The following is a 22,535-nucleotide window of genomic DNA, read 5'->3' as shown; positions in this document are numbered from 1 at the left end:
AGGCAGTTGATAGTGAGGGCAAGTGAAAGATGCAAACTTCATTTCCAAAATCCTTATTAAGTCCATAGAGATTGTGAGTGCTAAGAACATTGTCCAAGTCACAACAGTCAATTCAAAAAATTGCAAGGCAGCATAGATTTTAGTTGAGGAAAGACGCAAGCACATTTTTTGGACACCATGTACCATCCACTCCCTCATCTCGGTGATGCAAAAGATTGGCACTCTGATAGAGTGAATGAAAAAAATATACCAAGGGTGAGGAGATTCAGATGTTTGTGACAAACCATCATGTCATAAGGCATCTACAAAACTTTCTCCAGTTTGGAATTGTTGAAGGCAAATTTATGAAATTTTAATATTTATTTTAAATTTAATTCATATGACATATTTACTTATTTAAAATTTTAATTTGTTATCAACTTATTTTTCAAACTACATTAGGTTGTTGAGAGACATTTTACATTGTACACAATTGTTTTGAGATGACTTGTGGAGGTGCAAGAGGTGTTGATCAACATGGTCATTAGCAACCAATGGAGTATGTGAGGGCAATCAAATTGAAAGAGGGCCCAAAAGGTCAAATCATTGATCCTAGATGATGATTGGTGGGATCGTGTGGACTATGTCTTGAGTTTCACCAAGCCCATCATGAGTATGATCAGGTTTGTTGATATGCATTGGTTGTGTTTGGGAGAAATCTATGATGGCATAGACTCCCCGATAGTAAAAATAAGTCCATAATAACAAAGGAGGAGAATGACCTCAAAGAAATAGTTTTGCTGTGTAAAAAGATCATTCTTGACCACTAGAACAAGATGACCACATCCTTACATATGCATTCTCTCCCAAATATTACAACACAGAAATACTTTCTTTGCCTAGGAGAACAGCACCATATCAAGACAATGAAGTTGTTGATGGGTTATATGAATGCATTTTGAAGAATATACTTAGATCCAAAAGTGGTGGATAAGGTTAGGACTGAAATTGGTAGATTCATCACAGAATGAGATCATATTATTTGTGCTCTTTGAGAAAAGTGCAAGATGTATGCTCATGCATGGTGGTACCTCCATGGGCAAAGTTATATGTTCCTCCACCTCTTGCAGCCAAAATTCTATCATACATAAGCATTTTTTATTTTAACAGAATCCAAGCACATACTCCTTTATCCACTCGGTTAAGCACAAACCATTGGATGTAAAATAAAAAAAGCAAAAGAATTGGTCTACATCCATTCCAACTTGTGCCTCCTATCACATAAGGAAGTTGACCACAAGGGGCAATGAAAGTTTGGGATATAGCTCCCAAGTGTGCCAACTTAGATGTATCTATTTTAGAGCTTGCCAGAGTCAGTATAGATGACAATGAGGCTCCAACACAAGATGTTCATGTGTCTAGTGGGAATGTCATTGGAATTGCTTGTGGTTCAAATGAATTTTAACCAACTGATGACTTACATCTAGATGCTTTCGATGGAAAGAAAGATATAAAAATTTATTTATATGCTATTTTTCAGGCTCCTACACATGATGTTCATGTCTCTAGTGGGAGTGTCATTGAGGTTGCTTGTGGTTCAAATGAAGTTTAACATGACTTAAATCTAGATGCTTTCGAAGGAAAGGAAGATATAATTTTTTTATTTATATGATATTTTTCAATTTTCAACTATGTTATTTAAACTATGTTTAGCATAAGTATCAAATATATTACATATTTTAAATTTTATATATATGCAGCCATACCCATACCCAATCAAGTTCTATGAAGCTCAACTTAGTAATATTACACCAATATTAACAAGACATTTGCAACTTTATTCACCTCATGTAAGCAGAGAACCCAATGGACGACCTCAAAGTGATTCACTTAGGGAACTATGTATCTTCCAACTAGGTAACTGCATTTCTTCATAACTCCAACATAAATTTGAGAAGAAATTTCATACAATTAATCTACTTATTTCCCCTATATTATCGGACTCTATACACATGTAAAGAAACTGCAAAAAATTCATCTCACCTAGATGACTCAAAAAGACACCTAACCCCTACAACACCTAAGTTACTTCTTGAAGCCCACTAAAACTAGCTTTTAAGACTCCATGTAGGGGAGGGAAAGGTTGTCCTATATCATTATGTTATTCTCATCTTCTTAGATGGATTCATTCACAAAAATTTGCATTCCAAATATTGTAAGGTCCCCACAACATCCATTTCACTATATTAAGTGCATATTGATGTGTTGATTAAGTTTTTTAGAAAGCCCATAGAATTTGCACTATCTCATGCAAAGGATCTTACTAGTCAAATACTAGCAAGTTCACTTATGAATTAATTTAGCTCAATATGATGAGTATTATGTACCTTGGTTTTAAATATATTATCACCCAATTAAAGTAACCTAGCAATTTTCTTTTCTCTTCATTTTTATATATAATTTTAATTTTTTCTACATGTATTTTTCTCTTAATAACATGGTAGTTAAAAAACATTACAATGCGATGGGATAAACAAGGTGCATTTGTGGATTCCCACAAGGCCCCTCTCTTGAAACTCAAATAGGGTTTCCAAAGCTAAACTTAAAAGGGCTAGTTTTGTCATGCTCATTCCTAAATGAATCTAAATCCAATGGAAAGTTGAGAGACAAGTTCTTCAAGCATACTAACCAAGCTTCAAACATAGAGTTGAGGACTTGGTAATCAAATAATGAATCTTTAGAGCCACAAAAATATCCATCACAAACTTATGACTCAACAAAGTTACAAACCCACAACCTTCCCCTATAGCTATTGGCCCTTAAATTGTGTAGTAATCCTTAAAAAATTGGTACTAAAATTGAATAATATAACATTCCGACAAGTACGCAAATAAGCCAATGCACATCAACAATACATTGACAAATCTAAGCCCTTTTCAAAATATTTGAACACTTGTGCTGTTGAGTTACCAAGGCATAAAATAACCCACTTAACATTATCTTTAGTATATTACTAAAGAACATCATAAATAATTAAAAGATTGTGTTTAGAGTTAATCCTAGAGCACTCCTTGCCCTTAGGTTTCATAAACATAAGATACAATGTGAAAGGGAGGACCAAGAACTACCAAGTCAATTCATATCAAATGGGAGACTACTAATGGAAAACTGCAGTAGGAAGAGCAATTGTCAATTCTCCCTATGGTTAAAAGGCAATCATTGGAACAGCTAGCCACATGACACTCTTCACCATGTCCAAATCATGAGATATGGATAATAGATGACAATGACATACCTAGATAATGCAAGGGATCTTGAAAGGAATCTCAACTCCCACCCCCATATTTAGCTCAAACCTTGTATTTAGCATCTTGGCTGTCATATTCATGTTGTCAACCATGAGTGATAGCTCGTTCAATTCACAACTTTTGCATATCTCTACAACACACTATATGTATGGTCTAGTTTTATTTCCTTTTAGTTTTCATTCTTTTTTGGAGGATGCTGTACTTTGTCCTTTTACAAGCATTCAAGCATTAGACCTCACTTGCATGTTGCAATTGCCAACAAATGTCTCCATTGTTCATCATCATCAACAATTGCAGATGTGACAAATTCTAGCTTAATGTTACATTTTATCTCTAGGCACTTCACAATCTTTATCTTTTGTTGGAGTCAATTGCTTTATCTTTCTATTTATCAACACCCCATAATGCCTTAGACTAGTCTAATATTCTTTTTGCCCAGCTTCTAACCTTTCAAGGGATCTCAAGTGTCTTTGCAACCTAGGTCACAGCTTTTCTAAAAAAGCAATGTCCTGGTCATGTGATATTGGAAAATGACCATTTGAGATGATTGCTTGGCCTCTCTAAAGGCCACAAACAACTAGTTTGCCCCACTCATTGAACAACATTGAAAATTTGTAATAATATGCTATCTAATTGGAATCTGAAATCACTCTATTACCATTTTTTTGGCCCTCCATTATGTTTTTTGCTCCAAGATCTTTTGGTGGAAATGATCCCCCTCCCTATTCTGCTCAACCTCCCTTCTTTTGGCAGAAACTTGTACTTGAGCATTTAGAGGACTTGTGGAGAGTGTTGCTTCATCTATTGGATTGCACACCCTTCTTCGTCTTCCACACATTAGCTAAAATAAAAGATAAAAGATAATATAATTATAAAATAAAAAATTAAAATATTAAACATTATTTTAAATAATAATAATTTCTCTCAAAGGTCATAAAGGAATGTGAAGAGGAGAAAAAAGGTATTTAAAGAGAAACCAAGCAAGGAGAAGGGCATGATTGAGAAACATTTTTATTATCTGATTTTCTACTCCTTGTTAATGCATTGGACTTTGGTTCAATTAACCGGAGGACAAAACCCCTCTAGGTCTGGAATTAGTGGACGAAAACCCCTGATTCAAATTTGGGAAATCTCACCTAGGGATTGCATATGAGCTTCATATAGACAGACAAAATTGGTGTCATTGTGAAATCTTCTTTATATCTATATTGAAGATTATATTTGGTATTTTAAGAGTTGATTGTACAAAGCAATTTGCAAATCAAAATATATTTAATTATCTCAGTTCAGGATTGGTAAATAAGTGCTAGATAGGTTAACCATGTGGTATGATGACTTTGTGTGTCTGTAAGATTCAGCGATTTATCTATAACTTAGATTGTTTGCAGTGATATATTTATCCCTAACATATGCACTCCATATCAACAATTCTCCATTGCAACTTTATGACTTTGCTTTATATCAATCAGCATAATTATTAACAACAATCTGGCCACTACATAAAGCATTATCTATCATTTGAGAGATAGCTGAAACTTTTGATTGGCATAATATTACTTTCTTGCAGAATTGCTGAATAGGGGACGGGCCTGGGTATTGTGTTGAGAGATTAATTGTGTTATAAACTGGGCGACAATCTCTGACATCTGCAGTTTATGTATTTTTGTGAACCGTAACTTATTTGAAGGGAATTTGAGATTGCCTTAGCATTTTAAAGTGAAGACCTCTTTGTGATGCTGCTGCCATAAGAAACAAATTCTGACATATTCTTGTTTTGAGCTGCTATTCCAATTTATAAAGGGGTCCATACTAATTTCAAAGTTTGACCATCTTCCCTGTCTTATATTATACGCTACATTGTGCAGGTTGATTTTAAATAAAAAAGGAGTGGTAGGCCTTTTAGGGGATTGGAGTTAGAGAGGAAAATTTAATATCAACTGAACAAGGTTTTTAATGCATGCTGATTACTATATTTAAACCAGCCGCAGCCATGTGATGGAGATTCTCACATATTCTTGTTTTGAGCTGCTATTCCAATTTATAAAGGGGTCCATACTAATTTCAAAGTTTGACCATCTTCCGTGTCTTATATTATACGCTACATTGTGAAGATTGATTTTAAATAAGAAAGGAATAGTAGGCCTTTTAAGGGAATTGCAGTTAGAGAGGAAAATTTGATGTCAACTGAACAAGGTTTTTAATGCACGCTGATTATTATATTTGAACAAGCCACAGCCATAAAAGAGGGTTCCTTTTGATGTGCCTATAATTAGTAGTCAGTTACAGCTTGTAAGAGAATTCAGGACACTACGTTGTTGCACTTGTTTCTTGGTAGTTATGAAGGCTCCTTGATAGCAAGGACAAATATTATTTTATGTATGCTAGAATAGCTTCTATTTACTTTGATTTCATTTCAAGCAAAAATCTTATTTTTAAGTTGTTAGATTTCTTTATTGCCTATAGTATAGCTTTCTATTTTGAACATTGCCATGAGATTAGTTGTAAAATTCATTGTAAAATAATTAAAAAAAAGATCAGTTTAAAACCTAATCTCAACAAAGAATGTATGCCAACGAACTAGAAAAGTCCTTATCGGTTATGGTGAACCCTCTAAGAAGTGATTGTTTGATCCCCCCACCTGTCTAGCTACAAACACACACCATAGGGGTTTTCCCATTTTTAGGTACACGTTTCATATAATACAACAGTGTGAGACAGACTTAAACAAAGGTTTGTCATTGATATCAGATGGGGGATGGACCTTATATGTATCATCCATTAACCATGTGCTTGTTGGTGTCCTCACTAGAAATCATATAAAACGAAGTTAGAGACATTTCTCCAATTCATAGTTGATATAATTATAAGTGCTTCCACTGTCAATCAACACAACTACCTTCTGTGCTTTGTATTAACTTATCAAGGGAGAATGTTGATACATAATTCAAAAACTTTGATAATGCTGCCATGTTAAGTTCTTTGATTCTAGACTAATGTTTATTATTTCCTTGAGGAGCCTGTAATGTCCCCTCTTGGAATCTCCCGTATTCAAGCCCTAGAATAACAATTTCAGCTTAAGTCTTAAGGGGGTAATTTATTTTTAACTTATATTATCAAATATAATACATGTTTCAAAGTAATCCTAGTTTAGGTCCTAATAATATTAATAAGCATTGAACTTATAATTATTAACATTAAACCCCAATTTCCATGATTCTATATAACAATGTAATGCCCTAGATAGAGTAGTATGAGATTAGGGATACCTAGTATTCTGAATGAAGCCCTGTGGGCAAGTTAGAAGATATATAATTATAAAATGCATGATTATAACAGATCCTAAGAACTTATTTGAGTAGAGCATGAATTCACTTTAAAAGAACTTAGTCATAAATAGGAATACGATAGGATGACCAAGTGTGGTGCCCAAGAAACCCTCTATCCTAGGCTCAAGGGCGGCTTAACCCCCTTCACCTCATGTGGCCCATACCATCAATGAGGTGGCCTACCTAGTGAGGCGTCCTATCACTGTTTTCCTCCACTTGTCATACCTGTCCTAAAACCCATGGTTTACATATTCATTCAGCATGACAGAAGGTATGAGGGCTGTTACAGTAAGTTATCCAGGAAGTCTATTCTTCATAGGCCCAAGGGCAGCATATTTGTACCCCCTTGGCCACATGGGACTCCCCAGTCTTAAACCATGAGGTGGCCTGCCTACAAGATAACCTCAACACCGTTTTCCTGACTGTAACTTCTCTCCTTCTATAATGTTCAGTAATACGTAGAATAAACCCTCAGAAATCTATCATATTTCAGATTTATCATAATAGGTATGAACATATTGTATTATCTATCATGGATCTCAGAATCTCAACAGTATACAGTACAGATATGCAGAACATAGGTATAAAGGGTATGCAAAAATATATACATATTTACATGCAGAAATAGTTATAACATTGTTGCAGAGTCTAAACGTATGTGCACGGGAATTCATACCAGAATATCATCCTAACTTAACAGTAGCTGCAGATTTGATCTTTATTCTGTTCTCTCCTTCCAAGATTGTTCCATCTTCTATCCTTCAATGCCTGTTGTACCTGAAATGGCTTTATGTATCTGTAATGTCCCCTTTTTTAGGTGACATGAGATGAGCAGGGGTTGACCTACCATTCGAGTTCCCGTAGGTCAACAACATGGTTAGGGGACTCATTCTGAGGGTCACGGAGCTTTGCAGGGGTTCTATGAAACGTTTCGGACTTCAGACGAGGTCTCCTATTTTTTAGGGAGAATTGGCAGTTGACTGAATGACCACCTGGGGGACCAAGGAGTAGAGCAGGATCCTTTTGAGCAGTTACAGGTGTTTGGAGAGAGCTTCCTACTTTTTAGGGAGATTCCCTACTTTTTAGGAGGTTGTGGCAGTTTCCATATTGGAGCTGACAGTGGTGGATAGAGACTCAGTGAGGATATTCAGTGTTTGGGATTTGGTGTTCTGGCAGTAGTAGACCAGTTTGGAGCAGTTCCTTAATTTTAGGAGGCAGTTCCTACATTTGTGGAGGCTATTCCTACTATTTAGGAGGTTATGACAGTATCCAGGGTTGGGTTTCCATGAGACTATTCCTTGGTTTCAGTTTCAAAAGATTTGGGTATGTTTCCTAGTTTCTAGGAGCATCCCTAGATTTTAGGGATAAGACTGCCAGTGGATCCATGATTTCCGACTTCAGTCACAGACAAGTGGCAGGTTCCGTTTCAAGCTTTTGGAGTCATTTGAGCCTTCTGCAGCTATTTGCGTTATATTTTTAATATATTTAAATATTTCCTAAGTTAGCGTTTAATTAATTAAATAAGGCTATGTTTATAGCCATTTTGGAGTAATAAGGGGTTTTTGGCTTCATCTGGATGCATATGCCCATGTGTTATAGCTCGTTGGAAAGGTCTTCAACTTTTCTAAATGTTTCCCATTTGTCAGGGACCCTTTTGATGAACGGAATTCTTTTATATTAAAAAAGTAGCGTTTTCTCTATACTTGGCGACTAAAAAATGAGAAATAAGACTTTATAAGCCTAAGCGCACTTTTCATACACTTTTAGGGTTCGAGCTAGAGGGAAGGAGTTATAAGGAGATGGTAACCTAATTATCAAGCATCATTTACACATTTTCATCTTTGATTTGGAGAATTTGCTCTGGAAAGCGATTCAGCATCTGGGACGAAAACCCCAGGGTCTTGCCTGTCTGGGACGTAGCCCCCCAGCACAGTGGTTATTTGGTTCTTGCATTCAGTTTTCAGTGCCTTAGAGTTGGTACGACATCTTTTCAAAAGGATTCAGTGGACAGAGTTAGGGTTCAGCATGGAGATTGGGGTTTCCAGCTTGGCATCACCTAACAGCCGTACGGCTGTACTTTGCAGCCATTTCTCTTCCCACCTGGAGCTATGTAAGAGCTTTGGACGTTTGCGGCAGCCTCCTTATTTATTACAGTATTCACTCTTCATCCAGGTTGGACTCATTGCTTATTGTAATCTTCTTGGAATTGTTTGGAATCACTATCTGGATAATTATTTGATTTAAATAATCAGAAATCTGCTTGGTACGATTCTGATTTAGCTGTGTATGAACAATTATTTCCAGTACTCTTTTCATGTACTTGTTCTTCAACTATTACTTGCTGAAAAACTATCAAAACATAAAAAGAATTCAACCTTCTGCAACTTCTGTCTATTTCTGGAAGATTATAGTAATAAACAGGAAATTCGATTAAAAATAATTAAAAACTACAGCAGATCAGCAAGGGGATCCATCAAGGATCTTTCAGTATCTTTCATAGGCGGTGAGGAGACGTGCCTCTCCATTTGGTCACAACTGTTTTGGGAGACATGACCCTTCTTAATTGCTGTCAACCATAACTAATGACTTGCTTCTTTAATTTGTGCTAACTGATCCTCCTTGCTAATAATATTAATAATGCATTAATTAATTAATTGTTTCCACTAAACATAAGATCACTCTCCCTAGAAGGAGAGGGACGAACTTGTAAGATAGTTTTCTTGCTAGAAGGAATTCCGATCAGGGGTATGACACTGTCATACATAAGTGCAGTCTATATTAATATTACTATTAAATTCTGCATAAGAATGTTACCCGGCTTCATATGTTAAGCATACGCATCCCCATTTACTGCCTGTAGCTTAATAACAGTTCTGATCTGATCTGATCGATGGTGATCTCCCTGGATGCTTTTAATTCCTTTCCTTTATATCTCTCAATGTGAGGGAGGAGTCACACCTCTTCATCATGTATGCCCTTTGGCAAGAGACGTGCCCTTTCCACCATTAGCACCCTTTGAAAGAGTGCAATTCTTCATTATATCTGCCCTTTGAAAGGGACACAACCTTTCATGATCAGATCTGCACTTCAGATTCCCAAATTATCCCCCTCAAATGAGGTTCTCTTCTCCCTTTTATATGTCATGTTCGAGGGAGTCACAACTTTTCATTTCACGTTTTTGACCATTCATTAACTTAATTAAAATTTAATTATATTTAATTATATTCTTCTATATTTTTATTTTTATTTTATTATTATTATTATTGTCGTTTTGTAACTAGTTTGGAAAATATTTATAATGGATTCGATTTGCCAAAGGCAACATTCGAATCCATTAGGATTAAATAGGGTTGGGCCCTATCTCAATCTAATATGTAAAACAAATAGGGTTGGGCCCTATTCCAATGTTGTTCGGATCATTATAGGGCTGGGCCCTACTTCCCTTATATTCCTAACATATAATGTTCAAAACGCATGGACCTATTTACCAAACATGTGGACCCATCCTCATTATGTGGCGTGTGAATTAAAATGAGTTTAGGCGCCAAAATGTATTGGGCCGACCCTATATGCATTCCCTCTACCTTGTATAAATACAGATTCATTTTGGAAGGAAACTATTCAAGCAAGTTCACAAAATACCTCTGCTCCAAAAGTGCGATTCAGATCTGCTCTAGGTGCGAAATCTCCAGCTGTGCAAATTATCCTTGAAGGTCTGCAAACTCAGTTAGGAGGACAGCGAATTGTCATTGTATGGTGCAAATTACATCTGCTGGGTGAAATCCATCTGCTGTGCATTTATTGTATGAAGACAGTGAACATCATTGATGGGCAGCACAGCATATCATCATAGAAGCACAGTGAACCATCATCGAAGGAAAGCGAATTCATTGTCTTGTGATTTCCTTGCATCCGAAGGACTGAGATAAGTCGGTTTCTATCTATTGTCATCTGCTGTTATTGTGCCTTAGCTGGGTCAGACTTGTAACTATAATTTCTGCCTATTATAATCAGATCTGAAGATCTGTTGTTGTTGGGTTTTTCCTCCAAGGGGGAGGTTTTCCCAAGGTAGTCTTGTGTTGTGTGCATCTCTATTTACATGCTTTATTTTTGTTACTGTACATTATCTACTTCTGCACCTATATGTTAAGCGATTGCAAATCTGATTGCTAAAATCTAACATGGTATCAGAGCCCTAGGTCTGTACAAAGGCTGTAATCAGATTTGTGCTTCCTTCTAACCTGCTGTTCAAAATTTAGTCCCCATGGCTTCTTATATCAGGTCTGAAGATAGGTTGGAAGGTCACACAAATTTCTCTTCTTGGAAGGTCAGGATAATGATGGCATTGAATGATCTTGCTGAATATGTTAGCAAGAATGCTAAGGAACCCGAGGGTGCAAGTGAGAAAGAAGATTGGAAGAAGAAGGACTTCCAAGCTCAAAGGATAATAATAGAGTCTGTCAAAAATCATTTGGTGCCATCCATCTCGATGAAGAAGTCGGCCAGGGAGATGTTCTCTACATTGGAAAAGATGTACAAAGTCAACAATACCAACTACATCCTTGCTTTAAGGAATCAGCTCTCCTACATCAAATTAGCGAAAGAAGAACCTGTTGCTGCTTACTTCATGAGAATCTCTGAGCTGAGAGATCAGCTTGCCACCGTTGGGAAGAGCATTGAAGACAATGACTTATCTATGACTGCCCTAAATGGTCTTCCTCCCTCTTGGGAACCATTTGTTCAAGGAATCTGTGCCAAAGTTGAGCTTCCTAAATTTGATCAATTAATGGGAGTTTGCATTCAAGAAGAGTCTCGACTGGCTGCAAAAGGAAAAATTAAGAACCCTTATGATGAGCAACATGTCCTCTTGGCTAAGAAGGAAGGCAGCCATTGGAAGAAGAATGATTTCAAGAGAAACAGAGATTTCAGCTCTTCCACCCCTCCTTCAAAGAAAAGACCAAGAGACTTATCCCACATTCGATGCCTCCGATGCAACAAGCATGGCCACTTTGCAAGGGACTGTCAAATTCAGGATGAGCAAGAAGATGCAAACATAAATGAAGTATCAAATCCTCACAATTGTGAAGATTTCCTCCTTTGATCTATTGGTTTGTTGATCCATCCTTTAGTTAAATTTTGTTTTAGATTTAAGGTTGGTTCCAACTTTAAGTCAGAAATTTGTTGTGGATTTATCTTCTAGATAGGGTTTTAGAGGGAGTCTCGTGATATACTCTTTATCTCAATAAAATCTTATTGCTGGTTTCTAATCATTGTGATCTTTTGCTCTAATGATGGAATTGATAAATGTGTTACTTGATTATTGCAAATGTTTTCCTTTATTCTATCTTGAAACTAACAAGTGTTCTGGTTATATTCTATGATACACTGGGTGTCTCGTCCACCCTCTGCGGAATGCAAGGTGACAATTCTTTCCACCCTCTGCGGAGTGCAAGGTGGCAGTTATTTCTCACCCTCTACGGAGTGCAAGGTGAGTTCACCCTCTACAGTGTACAAGGTGATAGGTTGTTTTTCTCAGTAAAGAAGCTTATGTATCCTCTGCGGTTGTGCATGATTTATGGTTATATCTATCTTTGAGTATTAATTATTGCAGGTGCGCATATGGAAAGGTCTATGTCATCCTCTGCGGATGTGCATGATGAAAGATCATGGTGTTACATGCAGGTCCCCAGGAAAGTGTAAAGTTATTAAGCGTTGGATTCATCCTCTGCAAGCATTGCAAGAGAAGATCATGTAAAGGTTCATTGTAATTGCATATTGATTGTACTATTAGGGCTGGGCCCTAATCTTAAACATTGTAATTATTCATGTCATGATAATGTCCATGAAAATCAGATTATGTAATTATTTTCCTCCCTAGTTAAGAGGGAGTGTTGTTTTGTAACTAGTTTGGAAAATATTTATAATGGATTCGAATTGCCAAAGGCAACATTCAAATCCATTAGGATTAAATAGGGTTGGGCCCTATCTCAATCTAATATGTAAAACAAATAGGGTTGGGCCCTATTCCAATGTTGTTCGGATCATTATAGGGCTGGGCCCTACTTCCCTTATATTCCTAACATATAATGTTCAAAATGCATGGACCTATTTACCAAACGTGTGGACCCATCCTCATTATGTGGCGTGTGAATTAAAATGAGTTTAGGCGCCAAAATGTATTGGGCCGACCCTATATGTATTCCCTCTACCTTGTATAAATACAGATTCATTTTGGAAGGAAACTATTCAAGCAAGTTCACAAAATACCTCTGCTCCAAAAGTGCGATTCAGATCTGCTCTAGGTGCGAAATCTCCAGCTGTGCAAATTATCCTTGAAGGTCTGCAAAGTCAGTTAGGAGGACAGCGAATTGTCATTGTATGGTGCAAATTACATCTGCTGGTGAAATCCATCTGCTGTGCATTTATTGTATGAAGACAGCGAACATCATTGATGGGCAGCGCAGCATATCATCATAGAAGCACAGTGAACCATCATCGAAGGAAAGCGAATTCATTGTCTTGTGATTTCCTTGCATCCGAAGGATTGAGATAAGTCGGTTTCTATCTATTGTCATCTGCTGTTATTGTGCTTTAGCTGGGTCAGACTTGTAACTATAATTTCTGCCTATTATAATCAGATCTGAAGATCTGTTGTTGCTGGATTTTTCCTCCAAGGGGGAGGTTTTCCCAGGGTAGTCTTGTGTTGTGTGCATCTCTATTTATGTGCTTTATTTCTGTTACTGTACATTATCTACTTCTGCACCTATATGTTAAGCGATTGCAAATCTGATTACTAAAATCTAACAATTATTTACTCTTAAATTCTATTTCAAAGTGGGGAAATTACAGAGCCAACTCTTATCATTGATTTCAGGTGTCTTGTTAGTGGACCAATTTTAGGTACACCCATTATTTACTTTGAGTCCATTAATATAAGTCCTACCTTATAGTGCTAGTACATTGAAGCTGATTCACCTTGTGTATAATAAGGAGGAGAACGTGAGATAAAGTTAATATAAAGTTAGGCATTCATATTGCATAAATAGATGGGGATTATGCCCTATATATAGCATTCTTAAGCATGTGCTAGTGTGATTAATCGTAAAGTCATTATACCATCATATCTTATTATTCTGCATGTCTATGTTGAATGCAGTGGAATGCTAACAGAATAGAGTAGTTGTCAATCTTGTCTTAGTAATATTCGAACGGGTTAAGTAGATAATCTAAGGACAATATTATCTGTTCTAGAATGAAGGAGATGAATGGAAAGCAGGCTTCTATACCAAGTATGTCCTATATGAATGGATCGAGATGCCAGCTGGTCTTGTTATTAGACCCAAAACTTTCACAGCTTGTGAATGAAGCAGGCAGATGATGCAGATAAGACTTCTGCCCTACAATTCAGCTCTAACAGATTTGCAAAGAACCAAAACAAAAAACATAGTCCAGCTGAATTCAGAAATTTATTTATATCATCCATCTCTCCAGTTCAACAATACAAAATTAATACTGTTGGTGTAATTAAGGTATTTTACTTTGGTTCATTCTTTCCTAGGTCCTAATTACACTTTACTTAAGCTTACTTAGGGAATTGCATAGGAGTAGTTGGAGCATCTCCACTTTAGGTGGACTTATCACTCTATCACATTATCATTTCCACCATTCACAGTTGCACTTTTCCACCTTTGGTGGATGATCCACTTTCAGTGGTATTATGTGATCACTTTTCCACTTTAGGCTGGATGATAGCTTTTCGCTCTTCTTATCATGTCATTGGACAACAACACTTGTCATTGTCTCATTCACTCACCTTGGCTATATAACCAAGGGGCCCCCCTATGTATATTAGTACAGCTTATTGCATCATTGATGAGAATACAGTTTGTTCTTGTCTCTATTGTTCTCTCTTGTTATTATGCTATTCATTTGGCCTCTAGATCTTGGGTGTCTATCTCCATAGCCAATTCTTACAAATATAAAACAAAAACTCTGAGAAAAAATTCTTGAACTCCTTGCATAAGTCTACACCTCCAAAGCCAAAAAACACCTAGCTTACACGAGGATGTGTCCCCCGCTCCGGAACCTGACATCCCCGTCCCCTAGCCATTTTGGGGACGGGGGGTGCCAAGGGGACGTCCTCTTGCCATCCCCGCTACACCAAAAACTCTAGGAAACACTAGGAAATGTCCCCAGCCATTTGGGGACATTTCACCGTCCTCGAGACAGCAAGGGGAAGTCCCCTTGGCGTCTCCCCGTCCCCAAAATGGCTAGCTGTCCCCTATGGCTGGAAATGATTCCAAGCTTACAAAAACAAAAAACAAAAAGTTTTTTATTTAATTTTCCTTGCTTCTATTGGTTTGTGGGGGGGGAAGGGGGGATGCACAAGGATTTCTAAACCACAAAGGAACCCTAAAATGACATAAAGAGTTAAAACCAAACAAAACATTAACCCAGCAACCAGGACAGGTCAGGGTAAAATTAGATGATCCACTTGTGCTGGAGGGTGATAGTGACTCAAATGGTTCGAAGAATTTGCTTATTGATGGCCCTAATGAGGCTTAGTTTCATAAAGTAGTGTATTTTTTATGTTTGAGAATTTTGGATACATGTTTGAGACTTTGGGTATTGATAGACCATGGTTTTTTTTATGTTTGAGACTGCTGTTATAATTACATAATGATATTGTTGTTATCAATTATTGACATATCTCTCTCTTTCCCTCTCTATAATATATTATATTTTGAAAAAAAAATTATATATTTGATGTTTGAGACTGCTGTTATAATTACATAATGATATTGTTGTTATCAATTATTGACATATGATCTCTCTCTTTCCCTCTCTATAATATATTATATTTTGAAAAAAAAATTATATATATCTCTCTCTTTTCCTCTCTATAATATATTATATTTTGAAAAAAAAAATTATATATATATTATTATTTTTTCAAAATATAATATATTATAGAGAGGGAAAGAGAGAGATCATATGTCAATAATTGATAACAACAATATCATTATGTAATTATAACAGCAGTCTCAAACATCAAATATATAAAAAAAATTTCAAAATATAATATATTATAGAGAGGGAAAGAGAGAGATATGTCAATAATTGATAACAACAATATCATTATGTAATTATAACAGCAGTCTCAAACATAAAAAAAACCATGGTCTGTCAATACCCAAAGTCTCAAACATGTATCCAAAATTCTCAAACATAAAAAATACACTAGTTTATGAAACTAAGCCTCATTAGGGCCATCAATATGCAAATTCTTCGAACCATTTGAGTCACTCTATATATATATATATATATATATATATATATATATATGTCGTCGTGCCCTACCATCCCCTAAAAATGGCCCTCTAGGGGACATCGTGGAAACGCGTCCCCCAATCCCCATCCCTAAAACAGCATGGAACATACCAAAAACCCTATAAGTAACTAGACCACCACCTCACCACTAACACCACAACACACCAAAAATAGGATTGACACCTCAAAAAAAGGTGGCAACAAAAACAAACCAAAATAGGGAGCACTAAAAAAAAAGAAATGCCTCCTTGCAAGAAACTAAGTAAGAGATGTCAATCTGGAGAACCTTTGGTTACATTATCTTCCCCATCTTTTTGAAAAGTTTAAAACTCCGGGTTCAAAAGAACTAGACAACATTGCCACCAATATGAGGGAACAAATCTATCAATAACCCTGTCAACAAGGTAGTCTATTGGGATTCCTTGACACAATTTTGAGCCATTACCAAAATTTCCAACCTTAAGTCTTCTTGGAGTGAGGAGCCCAATGCTCATTCCACCATTCAATTGGAACAATAACGTTATGCAAAATCCCAAATGTAGAATCCACAAAATAATCACTAATAGACTTGAAATCTTTTCCTTCATACTTCACATCATTGTTGTCAAATTGAGTTAGGCAATCACTTTTAACCAATTTTTTTATCACATCCATCGAAGATATTTTATGATCATGCTCATATATCCACAATTCACTATTCCCTTCAACCCCATTACAATCAACTAAAATTACAACAGCCACCTTTTGAGGCTCACCTATGATCTTGTCAATTGAATCTTGTTGCAACTCTACATCAAATTTTTGATTGCACCTCTCTCTTCAAATCATTTGTCTCTCTTTCTCCCAAATTTGCCTTCAACTTCTTTCTTGCTTGATCTCGACTTTCATTTTTCTCTTCAAGCTCAGATCTAGCTTCCACTAGAAGAGACAAAGATACCACTTCAAATGCTCCTTCCTCTTTCCATGGCTTAAAGATAGTTTTCCTTCCTTCATGTTGAACCTCAGATATTCTCTCTACCTCGATGGATTGCATTTCAATCATATTGCCAAGGCCTACCCAACAACAAATGATGTGCATATATCGATACCACATCACAAAGCACTTCATCCTCATATGGACCAATTTTGAAATCAACAAGACACAACTTATCCACAAGCACACTATGACTCTTCTTTAACCAAGAAACCTTGTGGGGGTTAGCTTTTGGAATGCAAGCAAGCTGTAACTTATCAACCATTTCTATACTAACCAGATTGTCAATAGATCCACCATCTATGATACCTTACACACCTTGTCCTTACATTTGCATTTTGTTCAAAAGACGCTCTTCCTCTTCCAATCGGCTTCAAGGATTTCTTTGTCCCCAAATATTAAGGTTCTTCTCAACATCAAGTTCTCTCTTGACCAACTTCAACTTTTTCTAACCAAGGTGTTTCTTCTTCTTGGGCAACCATCAGTATTTTAGAGTTTTGAGGGTATTCTATGGCCTTATGAGCTTCATCACAAATAAAACACTTCAATGGCTTCCACTCTTCAGAAGGTAGTCATCCTAATCCTCTACCTTTGAAGTTTCCCCTTCCTCCAAAGCCAACCTTCACGTTCTTGCCCTCTTCTAGCTCTTCGCTCATGGTAAGTTCTAAAGAAACCCTTATTTTGACTGCTATCACCCCTTTTACTCACTATTTTGTTTTTCCAATTTAGTTTCTCTACGGCCGTTAACTCATCTACAATAGGAACTTTCACCAATGCAAGCTCATCTTGAAGTTAAAACTTAATTCGATTCAAAAATCAAGCTGCTACTTGCTCTTCACTTTCTTGTATGTTTGTCCGAATTTTAAGCCTCAAAAACTATGCCATTTAAGTTTGTACTGACTAATCTCTTTGTTTTAAATTCCAAAATTCCTTAAACATTTTTTGTCGGTGATCTAAGGGCAATAATCAAGTTCTCAGATGTTTCAAATTTCAACATCTTAGGCCAAAGTCATTTTTTTTCTTTTCCCTGTCTCTTTCTTGAACTGCACGTTTTCCCACCATAGGGTTGCATGTAACTTCAACTTGGAAGCAGCAATCTTTACTCTTTTTGGTTCATCTTAATCCATGTTTTCCATCTCAAAGTACTTCTCTAACTCCCAGATCCAGACTATAAAAATATCAGGGTCAAGCTCATCTTTAAAATCAGAAATGTCAATGCTTCAATAAGCCTCTCCATAGGGTCTAATACACTAGTACCATTCTCCAAGTTCTCTTGTTCCTCTTCGGATTCATCCAATTGTAATCTGGCCTCAAGAGCCTCTAATCTTCTGACACTTCCTTAGTGTTCCTTTAAGGGCATACGTTTCTCCTGCCCATCCTTCCACAATCGACACAGACTCCCCTCTAGGCCATCGTGGATTGCTCTGATACCAAAAACTGATGCAGATAAAGCCTCTGCCCTGCAAGTTAGCTCTACCAGAATTGCAAAGAACAAAACGAAACACAAAAAAATAATCCAGCAAAATTCAGAAATTCATTTATATCATCCATCTCTCCAGTTCAGCAATACAAAGTAATACAGAGCAAAAACTATGTGAAAAACTTCTTGAACTCCTTTCATGAGTCTGCACCTCTAAAGCCAAAAACACATATAAGTAACTAGACCACCGCCTCACCACTAACACCATAGCACACCAAAAAAACGTCTGACGCCTCAGAAAAAGGCAGCAACAAAAACAAACCAAAAATAGGGAGCACTAAAAAATAGAAACACCTCCCTACAGGAAACTGATCACTCAGAGATGTCAGTCTGCAGAATCTTTGGTTACATTAGCATCCATTTCTTAGCAAGTTTCTTGTTTACTTGGATGGCATAATTCTTCAAAGTAAAACTCAAGAACATTTCCTGCAGTTACAAACATTGTTTGATAAATTGGAAAAAAGAACATTTATGGGAATTTAGCGAAAAATACAAGTTAGTATAACTTTAGATGTCATTTATAGATGGTTTAGAATTGAATTGGATAAAATAAAGGCTATTATGGAATGGCCAACTCTAAACAGCACAACCGAACCTCTGTATTATCATAAATTACAATTGGACTTTCAGCCAAATTTTTAGTAAGAGAGTGGCCCATATAAAATAAGTCATGGAATTTTTTTAAAAAACATGAAGGAACTTTTTGTGGGCAAAGGTGGCAGGTGCAATTTTCTGACCTCTCAAAAAATGTGGTAGAAACTTTGCTTTTAGCTCTTCTTGTTTAAAAAGTTTTGAGAACTAAATTAAAATACCATGCATCAGATTTGGCTATTGGAACAGTGGCTCATAAAGGAGGTAAACCCATAACATAACAAAAATAAAAATTTAGTAAAGCAGAATCAAACTGCTTCAGATATGATCAGGAGATGTATACAATTAAACAAGCATATGTTGTTGGAGGAATAATTTGATGCCTAAGGAATTTCTTCTATATACGGAACATTCAGGTTCAATGTCTTTTCAAATCCCCAACATGGTACACACTCCCCACCTCAGCCAGCTAAACTATTTTTAAGCTAAACGTTTATCATCAAACAAAATAGTCAAACAAAATGAAATTCTGGATTCACTCAGCTGATGGATAACAAAGTGGTAACCAGGACTAACGTGGCAGTCAAGTTTGAGCATCTCACAATGCTTACAATAATAACCTATGCTTCGGAGCAGCTTATGGATCTCTGTGGGTGACACCACTAAGCTCCAAAAGGCCTCTCAAAAATTCAACCTCTAAAGATACATCAGGGAGGGGATTCGAAATGTGGAAAACTTTAAACTTGCACATGATAATCCCAGAAGCACACCATGGGGGCTCTAGGAGAAAATGAAATCTACCCCAATAAAACTTGCACGAGTCTGCAAATCTAGAGTGTAGAGTAGACTTGCCAAGCCTGAGTTGGACTTGAACACAAAAGTCTTTGCCAAGACTCCCTGAACCTCAAAAGACTGATATTACCACCGTCAAACAGATATGCCATTACATTAAGTGAATTTAAAGCACTGTCAAAAAATATAATTTATTGGAACTGCACAAAGATGAAATTAAAGGGATTGGCGAAATTCAAACCAAAACAAAATACAGGCAAACTTAAACAGAAAAATAAAACAAGATGCTTTCTTATCAATCACCCTTAATCTTTCTAAATGTCCCCAAAATACCCATGAAAACCGATCTCATACATCTGTTCCAGAATAAATAACTTTCTGCAATTTTAAAGGATTAACCTCAACTCATAGGCATCACTTACTCCACAAAAATTATGGATAGCAACCACAATGAGAAGATGACCTTGTATTTATGACCCCATCCTAGAATGGAATGAGCTCAAGTGGTCAAAAGAATTGGGCTTTGAAAGTGGAGAGTTAGGTTCAAATCCACATAAGACATGATATAATATTGAAATTGGATAAATTATTGGGTGAATTTGTAAAAAGTATTGGAATGTTTATCCTCCCAACAACAAAAAAAATTGGGTGAACTACCCCATCCAACGCGCTGAATGTACCGTACAAGATCAGGTGCAAGTCCCTGGTTAAATTGAGGGATAAATACTTATTAACCCTAGCAACCAAGCCCGTGACGAATCTCGTAATTCAAAAATAATTTACTCTCGATGATGTCCAGCTTATTGAAACGTAAAATGATGAAATATAAATATCACATTAATGCAAATGAAAGAAACGACCGTTTCCGGTTGTAATAATAATCCTCGAAAAGAAATTTGAATTGCATTGCCAAATAGACTAGCCAAAAGAGCTTCGACAACAAATGTCAACAGTAATCAAGTCAACGCATCAGGGTTGCTGTAGATTTTATGCATTTTCGTGAAAGGAATCCAGCGATTGGATCCCACGACCGTTTAAATTCAATCTTGATGCACTATTGGTAGATCAAACCGAACAAAGTGTGTATTCGATGAATATTTACATGATAAATGATTTGAAATAAAAACGGAAGAGTGGAAGAGAGAAGAAATGATACCTGTCTGAATAAAGAGGGCAAGATAGGAATTGCGGCGCTGGTTAAAGGCGTTGAGACTCATTTGGGCAGCAAGGAGGAGGAAGAAGCCCGCTCCAAGGCCTCCAGCCAAGGAGGTGACGCTTCCCTTTCTCATGAACCCCACCAGTCCTCCAATTGCAACCAGAGCCCCATAGGGAAATGTAAAGCAAAAGTCGTGCATCCTCTCTGCCTGTCCTTTACTCGTTCCTCGTATTCCTCTGCCTCTTCCCGCAATTAATCCTTTTATATATGTGCCATCCCCCTTCTCTGTGGCTGACACAATCAAGTCAACACCGTCTTTTCGCTCGTTGTATCATTTGTGCAGCTTGTTTTCTGCGGAAACAATTGGATTACATAGATTAAGACAAATTATTGTTACTAACAGTCTTTGTGCACATAGTATTGTAATCATAATTATTATTATGTTTTATTAAATTAATTTTAAAAAATTAATTATATTTTAAATATGAATAAATATAAAAAAGTATATTATTTTATTAAGTTTAAAAATTGTTGGCTGAATCTTTTTCTTTCTTTTACATAAACAAGATAAAGATTGTGAAATGAGAATTATTTTTTTTTTGGATAAAAGAGTTAAAATATATCTAGTTGTGAACATATGATTTTTGGATCAACAATTGTATTTTTTTCATACTAGTGATTTGATAGTTGACATTTTATAATTGGAATCAAGGTTAGTGGCTCTTAGATTATTTAAATTCTTGTCGGTCATTTTTTATGTACTCAACCAATATTATGATTTTTTTTTGTGTGTGGGGGAAGATAGAGAAAAAATAATTTGTATTCAAGAACATTATAAAAACATATACAAACCTCAAGGAAATCCATATGACTATCACCAAAACAAAATGTTATAGGAAAGTTTAAAGTGGGTAGAAATTTTAAAGTTTTTGATACTGGAAAGTTTTCGGAGGCTGTGATTTTGTTGTTTCTCTGCTAACAATTGCTCGTATGTTGTTAATGTGATTGTATCTGGGTCAGCCCCCTTGCTTTGGTTGCTTTTAATATCAAAAACAAAATGCTATATAAACATAATCCACCAACGAATCCTAGAAAACCACCAAACTATGGTCAAGGAAAGATCAAAGATCCTCTTACTACCTAACTTCAACCTATTGAATCTACTCTTCTTGGTCATTGTTAATGAGTTTAAGGAGCCACTAAGCTTTGTCATGATCTAAATCCCCCCAATCATTAACATTCTATCTTTGATTCCCTTTGGAAGCCCATTTTGTTGAACGATCTACCACCCTATTCCATTCTCTCAATATATGCACAAAAATATCAACTCAATTTATGATCAGTTGCAAAATATACTTGGCAATTGTCGCCAACCTTTAGGAAGCTTCTTGAAATTTCCTTTTGTTCGGCAAGGAAACAAGAATCATGGAGTCTATTTCAAATGGTACATTTCTCCATCTCATTGCATAAGCCATTTTCAATGCCTTTATAATTGCCAATCATGCATTTGATTATTAGAGTGTAAACCCATACAGGTAAAAATAAAATGAACCAAGCCCTCACTATCGTAGCCTATTCCACCAATATCTACAATGTTTGA

The 22,535-nt window shown here is 36.3% G+C and overlaps 1 protein-coding gene across 1 annotated transcript in view; it reads right to left on the bottom strand.

Moving 5' to 3' along the window:
• LOC131043548 (protein FATTY ACID EXPORT 5) overlaps window positions 1–21,281 on the bottom strand; it is a 54,855-nt gene extending 33,574 nt beyond the window's left edge. Inside the window, exon 1 of the mRNA XM_057976764.2 lies at window positions 20,936–21,281. Within this exon, the coding sequence (XP_057832747.1) occupies window positions 20,936–21,134 (199 nt within the window). The 5' untranslated portion in view covers window positions 21,135–21,281. The remainder of the gene's footprint in view (window positions 1–20,935) is intronic.
• Between the last annotated feature and the right edge of the window lie 1,254 nt (window positions 21,282–22,535).

The sequence above is a fragment of the Cryptomeria japonica genome, chromosome 2 (genome assembly GCF_030272615.1).
Source record: "Cryptomeria japonica chromosome 2, Sugi_1.0, whole genome shotgun sequence".
NCBI classification, from domain to species: Eukaryota; Viridiplantae; Streptophyta; class Pinopsida; order Cupressales; family Cupressaceae; genus Cryptomeria; species Cryptomeria japonica.
The sequence above is the reverse complement of the archived record's forward strand: the minus strand, read 5'-3'. Positions and strand labels throughout refer to the sequence as shown.